At 42.5% G+C, this 18,919-nt stretch overlaps 1 protein-coding gene across 1 annotated transcript in view; it reads right to left on the reverse strand.

Annotated features, from left to right (window-relative positions):
• fhod3b (formin homology 2 domain containing 3b) overlaps positions 1–18,919 on the reverse strand; it is a 270,144-nt gene that overhangs the window by 220,186 nt on the left and 31,039 nt on the right. The window contains exon 3 of the mRNA XM_038992838.1: positions 1,838–1,902. Coding sequence (XP_038848766.1) covers positions 1,838–1,902 — 65 coding nt within the window. The remainder of the gene's footprint in view (positions 1–1,837; positions 1,903–18,919) is intronic.

Genomic DNA, 18,919 nt, shown 5'->3' on the forward strand with positions numbered 1-18,919 from the left:
TACGCTTTCCTCACTCTCCCAGAGGGTTTCATCTTTTCGGATGCATCAGCCGATGCAGTGGAACACAGTGGAGAAATAATAATATTATTATGTATTATCATTATCATTATTATTATTATGTATTATTATTCTGTATTAAAATGTATTATTATTATGTATTATTATGAATATGTATTATTTATTATTATTATTATTATTATTATTATTATCATTATTATGTATTTTTATTCATATGTATTATTAATATTTTCATTATTATGTATTATTATAAATATATTATTATTATCATTATTATGCATTATTATTCATATGTATTATTATTATTATCATTAGTATGTAATATTATTATTCTGTGTTATTATCATTATTATGTATTATTATTCATATGTATTATTATTGTTATCATTATTATGTATTATTATTCATATGTATTATTATTGTTATCATTATTATGTATTATTATTCATATGTATTATTATTGTTATCATTATTATGTATTATTATTCATATGTATTATTATTATTATCATTATTATGTAATATTATTATTATGTGTTATTATTATTATGTATCATTTTTATTTTTATGTATTCTTTGTAATATTATTATTATGTATTATTATTATTATTATGTATTACTATTATTATGTATTACTATTATTATGGATTATAATTATTATGTATTACTACTATTATGGATTATAATTATTATGTATTACTATTATTATGCAGTATTATTATTATGTATTATTATTTTCAATATTATTATTATCTATTATTATGTATTATTATTATCTTTTATTATTATGTATTACTAGTATTATGTATTATTATTTTTATTATTATGTCTTATTATTATGTATTATTATGTATTATTATTATTATGTATTACTATTATTATGTATTATTTTTATTATTATGTTATGTATTATTATTATTATTATAATAATTATGTACTATTATTATTATACATTATTATTATGTATTCTTATTATTATGCATTATTATTATGTATTCTTATTATTATGCATTAGTATTTTCATTATTATTATCTATTATTATGTATTATTATTATATTTTATTATTATGTATTACTATTATTATGTATTATTAATTTGTATTGTTATGCCGTATTATTATGTATTATTATGCATTATTATTATTATGTATTACTATTATTATGTATTATTTTTTATTATTATTTCATGTATTATTATAATTATAATTATGTACTATTATTAGTATACATTATTATTATGTATTATTATTATGTATTACTATTATTATGTATTATTATTATTATGTATTATTATTTATATTATTATTATGTTATGTAATATTATAATTATGTATTATGTATTATTATTTTGTATTATTATTTGTATTATTATACATATGTATTATGTATTATTATTGTGTATTATTATTTGTATTATTATTATTATTATGACTTATTATTATTATTATGACTTATTATTTTTATTATTATTATTATTATTATTATGTATTATTATTATGTATTATTATTATTATTATGACCTATTATTATTATTATGCATTATTATTTTTATTATTATTATTATTATTATTATTATTATGTAATGTATTATTTACTGTACCTAGCAGCTGTGAGTGATAGTGCGATAGTTTTCAATCATCCAATAAGAAGTCAAACAGAGACTATATATTCTAATGAGATGTGTAGGTGATGCAGCAGAGGTTGACATTAGCAACACTGTCTGACTCTAGATACCTCCACATTTTACAGTCACAACTTAAATACCCACAGTGCTTCCAAATGAAAAGACAGTGCTTCAAAATGAAAAGTGTTTCACTCACCGATACAAGCGTGAACTCTGACAGATAACTGTGTCCGGAGGATGATGCTGTGCTTCTTGCCTCTTCTGATGAGAAAGACAGACAGACAGAGAGAAAGAGAGAGAGAGAATGAATTTTAATAACATTGTTCCACAACACAGTGACCCTATGTAAATGAGTTACATTTGATGTTAAAAATTAATTTGTCTGACTTCACCTTTTAAAAAGCATACAGAATAAAAGCTCATTTTGGTTGGAAAACTGTTTCCTGCAATTGAACCTTAAGGACCTCATATTCTTGGACCTCAGGTTTCTAAACTGAAGACATATAATAGTGGAATGTGGGGGTTTATGAACGAGGTCTCCAGTTGTGACAGCCAGGCGTGTACATAGCCTACTGTATCATTAAACTTCCCACATGGTCTGATGCAGAGAGGTATGGATATAGACATAAACATCAACACTCTGGGGTGAACTACTTTCACAGGGCTAGATCTAATCACTGTGGAGGAGGCAAGCTTTCACAGGGCTAGATCTAATCGCTGTGGAGGAGGCAAGCTTTCACAGGGCTAGATCTAATCACTGTGGAGCAGGCAAGCTTTCACAGGGCTAGATCTAATCACTGTGGAGCAAGCAAGCTTTCACAGGGCTAGATCTAATCGCTGTGGAGGAGGCAAGCTTTCACAGGGCTAGATCTAATCACTGTGGAGCAGGCAAGCTTTCACAGGGCTAGATCTAATCACTGTGGAGGAGGCAAGCTTTCACAGGGCTAGATCTAATCACTGTGGAGGAGGCAAGCTTTCACAGGGCTAGATCTAATCACTGTGGAGGAGGCACGCTTTCACAGGGCTAGATCTAATCACTGTGGAGGAGGCAAGCTTTCACAGGGCTAGATCTAATCACTGTGGAGGAGGCAAGCTTTCACAGGGCTAGATCTAATCACTGTGGAGCAGGCAAGCTTTCACAGGGCTAGATCTAATCACTGTGGAGGAGGCAAGATTTTCACAGGGCTAGATCTAATCACTGTGGAGCAAGCAAGCTTTCACAGGGCTAGATCTATTCACTGTGGAGGAGGCAAGCTTTCACAGGGCTAGATCTAATCACTGTGGAGCAGGCAAGCTTTCACAGGGCTAGATATAATCACTGTGGAGCAGGAAAGCTTTCAGAGGTAAGCGTAGTGGTAAAATGCTACTCAATACTATGCTACCCTGAATATACTTGAGTTACTATGAACAGAACGTATTTATTTATGTATTTAGCAGCAAGGGATACTAAATCATCTAGTTTCACACTTGTCTTTATCCAAATCCTCTCCTCCCCCAAAGCAATCCCATGACAACAATGTCTGTTGAGGGACAACAGAGGAGACAACAGAGGAGACAACAGAGGAGAGAACTAAAGGGGGTGTCACCAATGTCTCCCAGGTCGAGAGATCGACTCCGCCTCCCATCTCCATGGAGACAAGGTCATACCCCCTGTCAACAACAACACAACTTCCCCAGTGACAATCCTAAACAAGGACAACAAAAACATCCCTGACAGAATTGTGACAAACAGTGCTATGGGGTTTGTAGATGAGAGCCATCCTGAGAATGACAGCCCTCACATTCTGGAAGAAAACAAATGTTGAAATCAACCAGCAGGAGAAGCGTGCAGACAACCCCCACACAGACATAACACCAGACACCACCGTACCAGGCCCAACAGATAAGTCCAAGCGGTACACACAAACACACACACACATACACACACAAGCACAGCAGGTAGGCTTGCACAACAGCCCTGTCCGGATCAGCTCTGTAACAAACACCGTTTTGTGTGGCACGCACAATGGAAGTATGATGCTCCATTCAGTCTGCAGTGGCCCAGTGCCAACAGTAGAGGGTCACCATTAGAGACATTAGAGACAATCCACCAGCACTGGATCACACTGAGAGCAGACTGAAGTAGGCCCTGGGGCCCGGGTGCAGAGAGACTGTCACCAACCAAGGAGGGCCTACAGCAGCACCTAGATCTTCTGCACAGATTCTACCAGACCTGGGCCCTGACAGTAAATCTCAGTAAGACCAAAATAATGACGTTCTAAAAAAGGTCCAGTTTCCAGGACCACAAATACAAATTCCATCTAGACACCGTTGCCCTAGAGCACACAAAAAACTATACATACCTTGGCCTAAACATCAGCGCCACAGGTAACTTCCACAAAGCTGTGAACCATCTGAGAGACAAGGCAAGAAGGGCCTTCTATGCCATCAAAAGGAACATCAAATTCGGCATACCAACTAGGATCTGGCTAAAAATACTTGAATCAGTCATAGAACCCATTGCCCTTTATGGTTGTGAGGTCTGGGGTCCACTCACCAACCAAGAATTCACAAAATGGGACAAACACCAAATTGAGACTCTGCATGCAGAATTCTGTAAAAATATCCTCCGTGGACAACGTAAAACACTAAATAATGCATGCAGAGCAGAATTAGGCCGATACCCCCTAATTATCGAAATCCAGAAAAGAACCGTTAAATTCTACAACTACCTAAAAGGAAGCGATTCCCAAACCTTCCATAACAAAGCCATCACCTACAGAGAGATGAACCTGGAGAAGAGTCCCCTAAGCAAGCTGGTCCTGGGGCTCTGTTCAAAAAACTCAAACAGACCCCACAGAGCCCCAGGACAGCAACACAATTAGACCCAACCAAATCATGAGAAAACAAAAAGATAATTACTTGACACATTGGAAAGAATTAACAAAAAAACAGAGCAAACTAGAATGCTATTTGGCCCTAGACAGAGAGTACACAGTGGCAGAATACCTGACCACTGAGACTGACCCAAACTTAAGAAAAGCTTTGACTATGTACAGACTTAGTGAGCATAGCCTTGCTATTGAGAAAGGCCGCCGTAAGCAGACCTGGCTCTCAAGAGAAGACAGGCTATGTGCACACTGCCCACAAAATTAGGTGAAAACTGAGCTGCACTTCCTAACCTCCTGCCAAATGTATGACCATATTAGAGACACATATTTCCCTCAGATTACACAGACCCACAAAAAATGTGAAAACAAACCCGATTTTGATCATCTCCTGGGTGAAATGCCACAGTGTGCCATCACAGTAGTAAGATTTGTGACCTGTTGCCACAAGGAAAGGGCAACAAGTGAGGATCAAACACCATTGTAAATACAACCTGTATTTATGTTTATTTATTTTCCCCTTTGTACTTTAACCATTTGCACATCATTACAACACTGTATAATACATAATATAACTTTTTTCACCTTTATTTAACCAGGTAGGCCAGTTGAGAACAAGTTCTCATTTACAACTGCAACCTGGCCAAGATAAAGCAAAGCAGTGCGACAAAAACAACAACACAGAGTTACACATAAACAAACGTACAGTCAATAACACAAAAGTATTTTTATTATTTTATAATAATCTTTGTACAGTGTGTGCAAATGTAGAAGAGTAGGGAGATAAGGCAATAAATAGGCCATAGAGGTGAAATAATTACAATTTAGCATTAACACTGGAGTGATTGATGTGCAGATGATGATGTGCAAGTAGAGATACTGGGGTGCAAAAGAGCAAGAGGATAAATAATAATATGGGGATGAGGTAGTTGGGTGTGCTATTTACAGATTGGCTGTGTACAGGTACACACCATTCTGTATACATCTGGCCCTTCTTTGGACACTGTGTTAACAAACCTCCCAACGAGCTTCAATTCCATACAACCCTCCTTCCGTGGCCTCCAACTGCTTTTAAATGCTAGTAAAACGAAATGCATGCTCTTCAACCGATAGCTGCCCACCCCCGCCCAACTAGCATCACTAATCTGGATGGTTCTGACTTAGATTATGTGGACAACTACAAATACATAGGTGTCTGGTTAGACTGTAAACTCTCCTTCCAGACTCACATTAAGCATCTCCAATGCAAAATTAAATCTAGAATCGGCTTCCTATTTCGCAACAAAGCCTCCTTCACTCATGCTGCCAAACATACCCTCGTAAAAGGCTGTGTGAGCTCACTGTTAATCAGATATAATACCCACCAACAGACAGAGGCTGTGTGAGCTCACTGTTTATCAGATATAATACTCACCAACAGACAGAGGCTGTGTGAGCTCACTGTTTATCAGATATAATACTCACCAACAGACAGAGGCTGTGTGAGCTCACTGTTTATCAGATATAATACTCACCAACAGACAGAGGCTGTGTGAGCTCACTGTTTATCAGATATAATACCCACCAACAGACAGAGGCGACACAGAAGCAACACAGAAGCAACATCTGTCACCGTTGGATTGGGCCCGTGCTGCCTGTGGAATGAGACGGGAGCAGAGAGGAATTGAATCCTCTGATGTTGGAGGCTGAATTCAGGGCCAGGCAGTAGAAACCAGAGACCTTTTGTAATGAACTTCAGCTTTCTCTCTCGTCTTGCAAACTGCAACTCTATCCTCATTATTACTAACCGTGACCTGCATCCTCCCCCGCTGCCACAGCCTACACAGGCCAACGTGCTCATTATCAGATTAAACAGAGGTGCACGCAATATGTGAGAGACATTTAGGCACTCGTTAGCTGTTACCAGTCATAATATGAAACGGGATCATAACATGTGCAACATGGCTGATATGATGATGTATGTGACCTCCTACAGCAGAAATCATTCTTACTTCTTAGAGTTAGAATGTCAACACTGAGATGGACTGAACCAGCAAATTCATATGGTTCATATGATTTGTTCAAATCAAATGTATTTTTTATAAAGCAGTTGTCACAAAGTGCTTTACAGATAACCGGTCTAAACCCCAAAGAGCAAGCAAAGAAGAAGAAAAAGCACAGTCGCCATGAAAAACTCATGAGAAACCTATGAAGAAAACTATGAGGAAACCTATGAAGAAAACTATGAGGAAACCTATGAAGAAACCTATGAGGAAACCTATGAAGAAAACTATGAGGAAACCTATGAGGAAACCTATGAAGAAACCTATGAGAAAACTATGAGGAAACCTATGAAGAAACCTATGAGGAAACCTATGAAGAAACCTATGAAGAAACCTATGAGGAAACCTATGAGGAAACCTATGAGGAAACCTATGAGGAAACCTATGAGGAAACCTATGAAGAAACCTATGAGGAAACCTATGAAGAAACCTATGAGGAAACCTATGAGGAAACCTATGAGGAAACCTATGAGGAAAACTAGGGACGATCATGATTCATATTCAAGATACACTTTGATTATACAAATAATAAACGTTTGATGAGCAACCATCTCACCATCTCACACTTCTCTAGAGACCTTTCTCAAGAACCAATGTTTTGTCTAAGAACACCATTAAGTAGAAAAAAACTGATCCTACAACACCATTAAACAGAAAAAACAGCAGCTACTCCTTTCACCTTTCAACCACTAATACCAGCAGCTACTCCTTTCTCCTTTCAACCACTAATACCAGCAGCTACTCCTCTCTCCTTTCAACCACTAATACCAGCAGCAACTCCTCTCTCCTTTCTACCACTAATACCAGCAGCAACTCCTTTCTCCTTTCTACCACTAATACCAGCAGCTACTCCTCTCTCCTTTCAACCACTAATACCAGCAGCAACTCCTCTCTCCTTTCTACCACTAATACCAGCAGCAACTCCTTTCTCCTTTCTACCACTAATACCAGCAGCTACTCCTCTCTCCTTTCAACCACTAATACCAGCAGCTACTCCTCTCTCCTTTCAACCACTAATACCAGCAGCTACTCCTTTCTCCTTTCAACCACTAATACCAACAGCAACTCCTCTCTCCTTTCTACCACTAATACCAGCAGCTACTCCTTTCTCCTTTCCACCACTAATACCACCAGCTACTCCTCTCGCCTTTCAACCACTAATACCAGCAGCTACTCCTCTCTCCTTTCAACCACTACGATCAGCAGCTACTCCTCTCTCCTTTCTACCACTACGATCAGCAGCTACTCCTCTCTCCTTTCAACCACTAATACCAGCAGCAACTCCTTTCTCCTTTCAACACCTAATACCAGCAGCTACTCCTCTCTCCTTTCAACCACTAATACCAGCAGCTACTCCTTTCTCCTTTCAACCACTAATACCAGCAGCTACTCCTCTCTCCTTTCAACCACTAATACCAGCAGCTACTCCTCTCTCCTTTCTACCACTACGACCAGCAACAACTCCTCTTTTCTTTCTACCAATACGATCAGCAGCAACTCCTTTCTCCTTTCAACCACTAATACCAGCAGCAACTCCTCTCTCCTTTCAACCACTAATACCAGCAGCTACTCCTTTCTCCTTTCAACCACTAATACCAGCAGCAACTCCTCTCTCCTTTCGACCACTAATACCAGCAGCTACTCCTCTCTCCTTTCTACCACTACGATCAGCAGCTACTCCTCTCTCCTTTCAACCACTAATACCAGCAGCAACTCCTTTCTCCTTTCAACACCTAATACCAGCAGCTACTCCTCTCTCCTTTCAACCACTAATACCAGCAGCTACTCCTTTCTCCTTTCAACCACTAATACCAGCAGCTACTCCTCTCTCCTTTCAACCACTAATACCAGCAGCTACTCCTCTCTCCTTTCTACCACTACGACCAGCAACAACTCCTCTTTTCTTTCTACCAATACGATCAGCAGCAACTCCTTTCTCCTTTCAACCACTAATACCAGCAGCAACTCCTCTCTCCTTTCAACCACTAATACCAGCAGCTACTCCTTTCTCCTTTCAACCACTAATACCAGCAGCAACTCCTCTCTCCTTTCGACCACTAATACCAGCAGCTACTCCTCTCTCCTTTCTACCACTAATACCAGCAGCAACTCCTTTCTCCTTTCAACCACTAATACCAGCAGCTACTCCTTTCTCCTTTCAACCACTAATACCAGCAGCTACTCCTTTCTCCTTTCAACCACTAATACCAGCAGCTACTCCTCTCTCCTTTCAACCACTAATACCAGCAGCTACTCCTTTCTCCTTTCAACCACTAATACCAGCAGCTACTCCTTTCTCATTTCCACCACTAATACCAGCAGCTACTCCTTTCTCATTTCAACCACTAACACCAGCAGCTACTCCTTTCTCCTTTCAACCACTAATACCAGCAGCTACTCCTCTCTCCTTTCAACCACTAATACCAGCAGCTACTCCTCTCTCCTTTCAACCACTAATACCAGCAGCTACTCCTCTCTCCTTTCAACCACTAATACCAGCAGCTACTCCTCTCTCCTTTCATCCACTAATACCAGCAGCTACTCCTCTCTCCTTTCAACCACTAATACCAGCAGCTACTCCTCTCTCCTTTCAACCACTAATACCAGCAGCTACTCCTTTCTCCTTTCAACCACTAATACCACCAGCAACTCCTCTCTCCTTTCAACCACTAATACCAGCAGCTACTCCTCTCTCCTTTCAACCACTAATACCAGCAGCAACTCCTTTCTCCTTTCAACCACTAATACCAGCAGCTACTCCTCTCTCGTTTCAACCACTAATACCAGCAGCTACTCCTCTCTCCTTTCAACCACTAATACGAGCAGCTACTCCTTTCTCCTTTCAACCACTAATACCAGCAGCAACTCCTCTCTCCTTTCAACCACTAATACCAGCAGCTACTCCTTTCTCCTTTCAACCACTAATACCAGCAGCAACTCCTCTCTCCTTTCGACCACTAATACCAGCAGCTACTCCTCTCTCCTTTCTACCACTAATACCAGCAGCAACTCCTTTCTCCTTTCAACCACTAATACCAGCAGCTACTCCTTTCTCCTTTCAACCACTAATACCAGCAGCAACTCCTTTCTCCTTTCAACACCTAATACCAGCAGCTACTCCTCTCTCCTTTCAACCACTAATACCAGCAGCTACTCCTTTCTCCTTTCAACCACTAATACCAGCAGCTACTCCTCTCTCCTTTCAACCACTAATACCAGCAGCTACTCCTCTCTCCTTTCTACCACTACGACCAGCAACAACTCCTCTTTTCTTTCTACCAATACGATCAGCAGCAACTCCTTTCTCCTTTCAACCACTAATACCAGCAGCAACTCCTCTCTCCTTTCAACCACTAATACCAGCAGCTACTCCTTTCTCCTTTCAACCACTAATACCAGCAGCAACTCCTCTCTCCTTTCGACCACTAATACCAGCAGCTACTCCTCTCTCCTTTCTACCACTAATACCAGCAGCAACTCCTTTCTCCTTTCAACCACTAATACCAGCAGCTACTCCTTTCTCCTTTCAACCACTAATACCAGCAGCTACTCCTTTCTCCTTTCAACCACTAATACCAGCAGCTACTCCTCTCTCCTTTCAACCACTAATACCAGCAGCTACTCCTTTCTCCTTTCAACCACTAATACCAGCAGCTACTCCTTTCTCATTTCCACCACTAATACCAGCAGCTACTCCTTTCTCATTTCAACCACTAACACCAGCAGCTACTCCTTTCTCCTTTCAACCACTAATACCAGCAGCTACTCCTCTCTCCTTTCAACCACTAATACCAGCAGCTACTCCTCTCTCCTTTCAACCACTAATACCAGCAGCTACTCCTCTCTCCTTTCAACCACTAATACCAGCAGCTACTCCTCTCTCCTTTCATCCACTAATACCAGCAGCTACTCCTCTCTCCTTTCAACCACTAATACCAGCAGCTACTCCTCTCTCCTTTCAACCACTAATACCAGCAGCTACTCCTTTCTCCTTTCAACCACTAATACCACCAGCAACTCCTCTCTCCTTTCAACCACTAATACCAGCAGCTACTCCTCTCTCCTTTCAACCACTAATACCAGCAGCAACTCCTTTCTCCTTTCAACCACTAATACCAGCAGCTACTCCTCTCTCGTTTCAACCACTAATACCAGCAGCTACTCCTCTCTCCTTTCAACCACTAATACGAGCAGCTACTCCTTTCTCCTTTCAACCACTAATACCAGCAGCAACTCCTCTCTCCTTTCAACCACTAATACCAGCAGCTACTCCTTTCTCCTTTCAACCACTAATACCAGCAGCAACTCCTCTCTCCTTTCGACCACTAATACCAGCAGCTACTCCTCTCTCCTTTCTACCACTAATACCAGCAGCAACTCCTTTCTCCTTTCAACCACTAATACCAGCAGCTACTCCTTTCTCCTTTCAACCACTAATACCAGCAGCAACTCCTTTCTCCTTTCAACACCTAATACCAGCAGCTACTCCTCTCTCCTTTCAACCACTAATACCAGCAGCTACTCCTTTCTCCTTTCAACCACTAATACCAGCAGCTACTCCTCTCTCCTTTCAACCACTAATACCAGCAGCTACTCCTCTCTCCTTTCTACCACTACGACCAGCAACAACTCCTCTTTTCTTTCTACCAATACGATCAGCAGCAACTCCTTTCTCCTTTCAACCACTAATACCAGCAGCAACTCCTCTCTCCTTTCAACCACTAATACCAGCAGCTACTCCTTTCTCCTTTCAACCACTAATACCAGCAGCAACTCCTCTCTCCTTTCGACCACTAATACCAGCAGCTACTCCTCTCTCCTTTCTACCACTAATACCAGCAGCAACTCCTTTCTCCTTTCAACCACTAATACCAGCAGCTACTCCTTTCTCCTTTCAACCACTAATACCAGCAGCTACTCCTTTCTCCTTTCAACCACTAATACCAGCAGCTACTCCTCTCTCCTTTCAACCACTAATACCAGCAGCTACTCCTTTCTCCTTTCAACCACTAATACCAGCAGCTACTCCTTTCTCATTTCCACCACTAATACCAGCAGCTACTCCTTTCTCATTTCAACCACTAACACCAGCAGCTACTCCTTTCTCCTTTCAACCACTAATACCAGCAGCTACTCCTCTCTCCTTTCAACCACTAATACCAGCAGCTACTCCTCTCTCCTTTCAACCACTAATACCAGCAGCTACTCCTCTCTCCTTTCAACCACTAATACCAGCAGCTACTCCTCTCTCCTTTCATCCACTAATACCAGCAGCTACTCCTCTCTCCTTTCAACCACTAATACCAGCAGCTACTCCTCTCTCCTTTCAACCACTAATACCAGCAGCTACTCCTTTCTCCTTTCAACCACTAATACCACCAGCAACTCCTCTCTCCTTTCAACCACTAATACCAGCAGCTACTCCTCTCTCCTTTCAACCACTAATACCAGCAGCAACTCCTTTCTCCTTTCAACCACTAATACCAGCAGCTACTCCTCTCTCGTTTCAACCACTAATACCAGCAGCTACTCCTCTCTCCTTTCAACCACTAATACGAGCAGCTACTCCTTTCTCCTTTCAACCACTAATACCAGCAGCAACTCCTTTCTCCTTTCAACCACTAATACCAGCAGCTACTCCTTTCTCCTTTCAACCACTAATACCAGCAGCTACTCCTTTCTCATTTCCACCACTAATACCAGCAGCTACTCCTTTCTCATTTCAACCACTAATACCAGCAGCTACTCCTTTCTCCTTTCAACCACTAATACCAGCAGCTACTCCTCTCTCCTTTCAACCACTAATACCAGCAGCTACTCCTCTCTCCTTTCAACCACTAATACCAGCAGCTACTCCTCTCTCCTTTCAACCACTAATACCAGCAGCTACTCCTCTCTCCTTTCAACCACTAATACCAGCAGCTACTCCTCTCTCGTTTCAACCACTAATACCAGCAGCTACTCCTCTCTCCTTTCAACCACTAATACGAGCAGCTACTCCTTTCTCCTTTCAACCACTAATACCAGCAGCAACTCCTTTCTCCTTTCAACCACTAATACCAGCAGCTACTCCTTTCTCCTTTCAACCACTAATACCAGCAGCTACTCCTTTCTCATTTCCACCACTAATACCAGCAGCTACTCCTTTCTCATTTCAACCACTAATACCAGCAGCTACTCCTTTCTCCTTTCAACCACTAATACCAGCAGCTACTCCTCTCTCCTTTCAACCACTAATACCAGCAGCTACTCCTCTCTCCTTTCAACCACTAATACCAGCAGCTACTCCTCTCTCCTTTCAACCACTAATACCAGCAGCTACTCCTCTCTCCTTTCAACCACTAATACCAGCAGCTACTCCTCTCTCCTTTCAACCACTAATACCAGCAGCTACTCCTCTCTCCTTTCAACCACTAATACCAGCAGCTACTCCTTTCTCCTTTCAACCACTAATACCACCAGCAACTCCTCTCTCCTTTCAACCACTAATACCAGCAGCTACTCCTCTCTCCTTTCAACCACTAATACCAGCAGCAACTCCTTTCTCCTTTCAACCACTAATACCAGCAGCTACTCCTCTCTCCTTTCAACCACTAATACCAGCATCTACTCCTTTCTCCTTTCAACCACTAATACCAGCAGCTACTCCTCTCTCCTTTCAACCACTAATACCAGCAGCTACTCCTCTCTCCTTTCTACCACTAATACCAGCAGCTACTCCTTTCTCCTTTCCACCACTAATACCAGCAGCTACTCCTCTCTCCTTTCAACCACTAATACCAGCAGCTACTCCTTTCTCCTTTCAACCACTAATACCAGCAGCTACTCCTCTCTCCTTTCAACCACTAATACCAGCAGCTACTCCTCTCTCCTTTCAACCACTAATACCAGCAGCTACTCCTCTCTCCTTTCAACCACTAATACCAGCAGCTACTCCTCTCTCCTTTCAACCACTAATACCAGCAGCTACTCCTCTCTCCTTTCAACCACTAATACCAGCAGCTACTCCTCTCTCCTTTCAACCACTAATACCAGCAGCTACTCCTCTCTCCTTTCAACCACTAATACCAGCAGCTACTCCTCTCTCCTTTCAACCACTAATACCAGCAGCTACTCCTCTCTCCTTTCAACCACTAATACCAGCAGCTACTCCTCTCTCCTTTCAACCACTAATACCAGCAGCTACTCCTCTCTCCTTTCAACCACTAATACCAGCAGCTACTCCTCTCTCCTTTCAACCACTAATATCAGCAGCTACTCCATTCTCCTTTCAACCACTAATACCAGCAGCAACTCCTCTCTTCTTTCAACCACTAATACCACCAGCAACTCCTTTCTCCTTTCAACCACTAATACCAGCAGCTACTCCTCTCTCCTTTCTACCACTAATACCAGCAGCTACTCCTCTCTCCTTTCCACCACTAATACCAGCAGCTACTCCTCTCTCCTTTCAACCACTAATACCAGCAGCTACTCCTCTCTCCTTTCAACCACTAATACCAGCAGCTACTCCTCTCTCCTTTCAACCACTAATACCAACAGCAACTCCTTTCTCCTTTCAACCACTAATACCAGCAGCTACTCCTCTCTCCTTTCAACCACTAATACCAGCAGCTACTCCATTCTCCTTTCAACCACTAATACCAGCAGCAACTCCTCTCTCCTTTCAACCACTAATACCAGCAGCAACTCCTTTCTCCTTTCAACCACTAATACCAGCAGCTACTCCTCTCTCCTTTCAACCACTAATACCAGCAGCTACTCCTTTCTCCTTTCAACCACTAATACCAGCAGCTACTCCTTTCTCCTTTCAACCACTAATACCAGCAGCAACTCCTTTCTCCTTTCAACCATTAATACCAGCAGCTACTCCTCTCTCCTTTCAACCACTAATACCAGCAGCTACTCCTTTCTCCTTTCCACCACTAATACCAGCAGCTACTCCTCTCTCCTTTCAACCACTAATACCAGCAGCAACTCCTCTCTCCTTTCTACCACTAATACCAGCAGCTACTCCTCTCTCCTTTCCACCACTAATACCAGCAGCTACTCCTTTCTCCTTTCAACCACTAATACCAGCAGCTACTCCTTTCTCCTTTCAACCACTAATACCAGCAGCTACTCCTTTCTCCTTTCAACCACTAATACCAGCAGCTACTCCTCTCTCCTTTCAACCACTAATACCAGCAGCTACTCCTTTCTCCTTTCAACCACTAATACCAGCAGCAACTCCTTTCTCCTTTCAACCACTAATACCAGCAACAACTCCTCTCTCCTTTCTACCAATACGATCAGCAGCTACTCCTCTCTCCTTTCTACCAATACGATCAGCAGCTACTCCTCTCTCCTTTCTTCACCTACAACCAGCAGCAACTCCTCTCTCCTTTCTACCACTACGACCAGCAACAACTCCTCTCTCCTTTCTACCAATACGATCAGCAGCTACTCCTCTCTCCTTTCTACCAATACGATCAGCAGCTACTCCTCTCTCCTTTCTACCAATACGATCAGCAGCTACTCCTCTCTCCTTTCTACCACTACGACCAGCAACAACTCCTCTCTCCTTTCTACCAATACGATCAGCAGCTACTCCTCTCTCCTTTCTACCAATACGATCAGCAGCTACTCCTCTCTCCTTTCTACCACTACGACCAGCAACTACTCCTCTCTACCAATACGATCAGCAACTACTCCTCTCTCCTTTCCACCACTACAACCAGCAGCTACTCCTCTCTCCTTTCTACCACCACAACCAGCAGCTATTCCTCTCTCCTTTCCACCACTACAACCAGCAGCTACTCCTCTCTCCTTTCCACCACTACAACCAGCAGCTACTCCTCTCTACGACCCTGCTCTCTCTAGCAGCTCCCACCTGGACCAATGGGAGTTCTGTTCTGCCAGGCTGAGACATAAGGCTCCATACACTCTCAGGCTTTATTTGCCTGAGCATTATAGGGCTGCCTGTTTATAAAGACATCACACAGTGTGTGTGTGTGTGTGTGTGTGTGTGTGTGTGTGTGTGTGTGTGTGTGTGTGTGTGTGTGTGTGTGTGTGTGTGTGTGTGTGTGTGTGTGTGTGTGTGTGTGTGTGTGTGTATGCACGTGCTTGCGGTGTGTTCCCACAGAGAGGATAAGGAGGGTGATAGAGAGATGGGAGCATTTAGCCGTTTACCTCACCGAGGCACGCAGACTTAGAGTTGGAGAACAGTCAAACCAAGCACTTCCCCCCTCATACCTCACACTGTAGTGTAGGCCAATTAGAGACAGACTAGAAGGCCCCATGGAGGCCCACTGGCTCAGCAGATCTGGAGGTAACTGGCTGCTTGGAGGGTCATATTCTAGTCTGGTCTGTCTCTCTACTACAACCCCAGAGGTCATATTCTAGTCTGGTCTGTCTCTCTACTACAACCCCAGAGGTCATATTCTAGTCTGGTCTGTCTCTCTACTACAACCCCAGAGGTCATATTCTAGTCTGGTCTGTCTCTCTACTACAACCCCAGAGGTCATATTCTAGTCTGGTCTGTCTCTCTACTACAACCCCAGAGGTCATATTCTATCCTGGTCTGCGAACATGTTTGCCAAGTCAGCTCTCTGGCTAACCATTGGCTAGGACTGGTCATTGCGTTACACACGAACACGCACACACGCCCGGGCGCATACACACACACACACCAGACCACTGCTAATATCACTATTCTGCTCTGCAAACACCTCAGGGATTTTAATGAGTTTACCCCCCCCCATAGTAAGTTTTTTTTTTCTTCCTAGTTTCAAAATTCCTCTGGTTCTTTCTGAACGTTTTTGATCTGGAGAGCTAGAGCTGGATGTCTATGGAAGTACGGCCAAGTAGGTCAGAAAAAAATGAAACGAATGAAAATGATCCGTCCTCTGAGGGATGACTGGATCTGATGGGAAACAGTGTATCTGAGGCCTTCAACAGGGCTGAGACTCCTGGAGGTTTAACACAGCTGACTTCTAACTAGCTGTCAAAAAGTTAACAAACACACCAACAATGTAGAAAAAAAGGTTTCTGGCTTCTAAACATTTGTCTTGAAGCCAGGATGGGAATGGTAAAAAGTGTGAACTTCATGTGTGCTTATAGCAGCTAGCTAGCCTACATAACATAAGAAAAACACGTATTTTCTAATGCATTTCACATGTTGAATCTATTATGTGGTCAATAACAGCACCTTGTGTTATCTTTCTGTGTCAAACCAGTAAAATACGTTCTTGAGGATTTACATATTTACTAATCAGGTGTCAATCACTGTCACACACCCACGTAAAAACAACACCAGGGCCAACGCCTAAATGTTCCCAGAATTCCACACAGAATTCCATATGGCCCCTATTCGCAAAACATCAGACAGACACTCCCCAGGAAGGTTTAGTCAGGCTCCCACTGCTCTATCCATGTAATCTGTACCTCAGTCAGGCTCCCACTGCTCTATCCATGTAATCTGTACCTCAGTCAGGCTCCCACTGCTCTATCCATGTAATCATTACCTCAGTCAGGCTCCCACTTCTCCACCCATGTAATCTGTACCTCAGTCAGGCTCCCACTGCTCTATCCATGTAATCTGTACCTCAGTCAGGCTCCCACTGCTCTATCCATGTAATCTGTACCTCAGTCAGGCTCCCACTGCTCTATCCATGTAATCTGTACCTCAGTCAGGCTCCCACTGCTCTATCCATGTAATCATTACCTCAGTCAGGCTACCACTGCTCTATCCATGTAATCTGTACCTCAGTCAGGATCCCACTGCTCTATCCATGTAATCTGTACCTCAGTCAGGCTCCCACTTCTCCACCCATGTAATCTGTACCTCAGTCAGGCTCCCACTGCTCTATCCATGTAATCTGTACCTCAGTCAGGCTACCACTGCTCTATCCATGTAATCTGTACCTCAGTCAGGATCCCACTGCTCTATCCATGTAATCTGTACCTCAGTCAGGCTCCCACTGGTCTATCCATGTAATCTGTACCTCAGTCAGGCTCCCACTGCTCGATCCATGTAATCTGTACCTCAGTCAGGCTCCCACTGCTCTATCCATGTAATCTGTACCTCAATCAGGCTCCCACTGCTCTATCCATGTAATCATTACCTCAGTCAGGCTACCACTGCTCTATCCATGTAAACTGTACCTCAGTCAGGCTCCCACTGCTCTATCCATGTAATCTGTACCTCAGTCAGGCTCCCACTGCTCTATCCATGTAATCTGTACCTCAGTCAGGCTCCCACTTCTCCACCCATGTAATCTGTACCTCAGTCAGGCTCCCACTGGTCTATCCATGTAATCTGTACCTCAGTCAGGCTCCCACTGCTCTATCCATGTAATCTGTACCTCAGTCAGGCTCCCACTGCTCTACCCATGTAATCTGTACCTCAGTCAGGCTCCCACTGTTCTATCCATGTAATCTGTACCTCAGTCAGGCTCCCACTGCTCTATCCATGTAATCTGTACCTCAGTCAGGCTCCCACTGCTCTATCCATGTAATCTGTACCTCAGTCAGGCTCCCACTGCTCTATCCATGTAATCTGTACCTCAGTCAGGCTCCCACTGCTCTATCCATGTAATCTGTACCTCAGTCAGTCTCCCACTGTTCTATCCATGTAATCTGTACCTCAGTCAGGCTCCCACTGCTCTATCCATGTAATCTGTACCTCAGTCAGGCTCCCACTGCTCTATCCATGTAATCTGTACCTCAGTCAGGCTCCCACTGCTCTACCCATGTAATCTGTACCTCAGTCAGGCTCCCACTTCTCCAACCATGTCATCTGTACCTCAGTCAGGCTCCCACTGCTCTATCCATGTAATCTGTACCTCAGTCAGGCTCCCACTTCTCCATCCATGTAATCTGCACAAATATTCCCGGGACCTCAGCATCTCTCACACCACATTATGGCCAGGTGCCACTTTCAATTGCAATCACTAACTGAGATTACAGCAGAGAGAGCAGGGTTAGAGATGGTGCCGAGGATTGGGAGTCATAATCACACTGGGTAGTTGCATGGTTCCATCCAGCCGGCCTCCAGCCCTCCACAACACAGGGTGTGGAAGTGATTATGGCCCCTAAGCTCCTGTGACATGGATATCTCCAGGCTTTTTAAACACTCTGTCTGTCAGAGGGTCATACTTTCATCAGGTTGGAAAGACACTAGGCATGACACAGGTGCCTCTGGAATGTTGGTTGTAACCTGTAACCTCCAGTGGTGGAAAAAGTATCCAATTGTCATACTTGAGTAAAAGTAAAAATACCTTAATAGAAAATTACAAAAGTAAAAATGAAAGACACCTAGTAAAATACTACTTGAGTAAAAGTCTAAAAGTATTTGGTTTTAAATATACTTAAGTATCAAAAGTAGAA

This window comes from Salvelinus namaycush, chromosome 5 (genome assembly GCF_016432855.1).
Source record: "Salvelinus namaycush isolate Seneca chromosome 5, SaNama_1.0, whole genome shotgun sequence".
Taxonomy (NCBI): Eukaryota; Metazoa; Chordata; class Actinopteri; order Salmoniformes; family Salmonidae; genus Salvelinus; species Salvelinus namaycush.